This window comes from Mesitornis unicolor, unplaced genomic scaffold, assembly GCF_000695765.1.
Source record: "Mesitornis unicolor isolate BGI_N332 unplaced genomic scaffold, ASM69576v1 scaffold19803, whole genome shotgun sequence".
Classification (NCBI taxonomy): domain Eukaryota; kingdom Metazoa; phylum Chordata; class Aves; order Mesitornithiformes; family Mesitornithidae; genus Mesitornis; species Mesitornis unicolor.
In genome coordinates, this window is record NW_010176936.1 from 1 (window position 1) to 2,262 (window position 2,262).

At 43.2% G+C, this 2,262-nt stretch overlaps 1 protein-coding gene across 1 annotated transcript in view; it reads right to left on the bottom strand.

The window, feature by feature from the left end:
- Nucleotides 1-226: 226 nt before the first annotated feature.
- The window catches only part of LOC104538635 (lysosomal-trafficking regulator-like), a gene marked incomplete at its 3' end in the record, with an annotated part of 14,715 nt that continues 12,679 nt past the window's right edge, over nucleotides 227-2,262 (bottom strand). The window contains exons 11-12 of the mRNA XM_010181896.1: nucleotides 1,114-1,359; nucleotides 227-400 (exon numbers count right to left, since the gene is read on the bottom strand). Coding sequence (XP_010180198.1) covers nucleotides 227-400; nucleotides 1,114-1,359 — 420 coding nt within the window. The remainder of the gene's footprint in view (nucleotides 401-1,113; nucleotides 1,360-2,262) is intronic.

The following is a 2,262-nucleotide window of genomic DNA, read 5'->3' on the forward strand; positions in this document are numbered from 1 at the left end:
TAGTGGCCAGCCCAGACCTAAACCACGACATCCATCCAATATATAAATACATAAAAATAAAATCTTTAAAGAGAAACTCTTGACAGGGAAGGCATTCATTTACCAGGTCAACTCTGGAAAGAGTTATGAGCTCAGTAACCCCACTGGAGGCTTCATTCTTATAACACCAGTCCAAAAATGGACAATCTGTGCTAACGTTACTAAGATGTCAGGTTTAGCACTCTACCTTCAGCATGCAAAAGCCAACAATGCACTTTGGTTTGATCAACACCCGACGAATCATGGAGTAACCGTTGCAGTTCTCCATCTCCTGTATCCTCTGCTGGTTGTACTTGGTTAGCGCCAGGATGAGCTGCAGCGCTAAAGCCTGAGTGTCTTCACAGCTGCTAATCTCCACAACCTGAGGAAAAGGCAAAGTTAACACAACATTCAGAAAAAAAGCCTTAAAAATGCTTTGCTGCAGTCTTAAATTGTAACTTCTGGCTTAAATTTGTTTGAAGAGTTTGAGGTTCTGTACACAGCCCTCATTTTTGCCTCTGCGTGTACATTCAGATATCGTATGTGGTAAATAATGACCTGCTAAGAAAACAGAAGTTCCATCACAAGAATACTGTTCTCAATAAAACTTAAGTAGAAGGCGCCCATTTATTCTCACTGCAGGACAAAGTCACAAGGCCATGAAATACATAAGCCACTAATGAGAATACACAGAAGTATGTTTCAAAAAGGCTTAAGGAAAGCCTTAAATCAAGGTTCCTGAAGGTCCAGGCTATCTCTGCCTGGAAGTGTCAAACATGGAAGATAACTGACATTTAGAAACCCCATCTCCAAATCAGAATGTAACATCACATCCTGCATACTAGCAGTATTATTTTTAAAAAAATCACATAATAGAGTAATAATTAAGCTCCCAATTGAAGTACCACCTGTACGATGCACCCTGTGTGATGCCACAGATACTTTCCACAGGTTTTCTTTAAGAAAAAAAATCAATCACATGCAGACTTTTAATTAATAAGGCAGCTAGAACAAGGGGTGTGCTACTCAAGATCCAAGGAAAATGTTATATGGAAGAGTCTAAGCATGCACCCCCCTCCTCCTCCAGGCCCTTACCCTAGCAAAGAGGAAGACGAACGCCCCCGTCCCCCCGATTTCATGCAGGATGCCCTGCAGGGTTTTGTATTCAACGGCCTGGAGCGTTTTCAGGTGCTGAGGGTCCAGCGCGTTGCTCTGGACGTCCTTGGAGCTGAAGGGTCTCTGTGCAGGCACGGCTTTCCCCTGCCCTTTCAGCCTGATGACGGGCTCGTATATGGTGTACTGACCAGGGCAGCAGGTAGCATACACAACTGCAAGGCTCTCCTGAAACAACAGGGGTGTATACGCTTTATACATATAGGTTTTATACATATAAACCTATACACGTAGGTTTAATACAAAAAAAAAACCCCACAACCCCCAAAACACAGAAAGCCACCCACCAAGGCCACCCGAGAGCAGCAGCAGCTTTGGCCGCTCATTCCCACCTCACCTTGACAACTCTGAAGTTGTGTGGATGCACCTGCACTAAAATGCATCAGGATTCCTAAGTTTTAGCGACTGTATGCAATAACTACAGCACAAAGTTAATAAAGCACTAAACTCCACCAAGGATCCCTCTCATCACCCGAAGAACTACAACTACTTTGCATAAAAACAAAGTTACTGACAAACTTCAAAGAAAGTCGTCATACAGAGGTGTTGGGCAAATTGTTCCCCTTCCCAAGCGAGTCCAAAATAGAAAGTTATCAGCTATTTGTTCCAAATTTCTCCTATTTTAAGTCCTTCCTTTAATCAGCTTTGCCCTAAGAGGATCTCAATAGGAGTTTCATAACTGATGAAGAGACTTAGACCAAAACCAAAGCTCATAATGAAAGTCACCGACTCATTTTCACAGAGCGTCAATGATTGTATTTGGGAGGCTATTTAAAAGAGAAATAATCACATTTAAGGCACTTGAATTCTGTGCAAAAGCAGTGATTAATTCATCACTTCAGCCCGCAGTTCTGCCCTCTGGTTACTTGGTGTTTTGTAAGGCAAAACAAGCTTAAAATTTGCATGACTGATCCGTCTGGTTTTTTACTTACCCCATTCATTCCAAATCGGGTACAGTTGTTTCAGGGATCACACCCAGGCAGAACGGCCCCTTTGCCTGCAGCGACAGAGCTGCTGCAGAACAGGAGCAGAAACACGCGGCTGGGACACAACCCTACAGCAGGAAATACC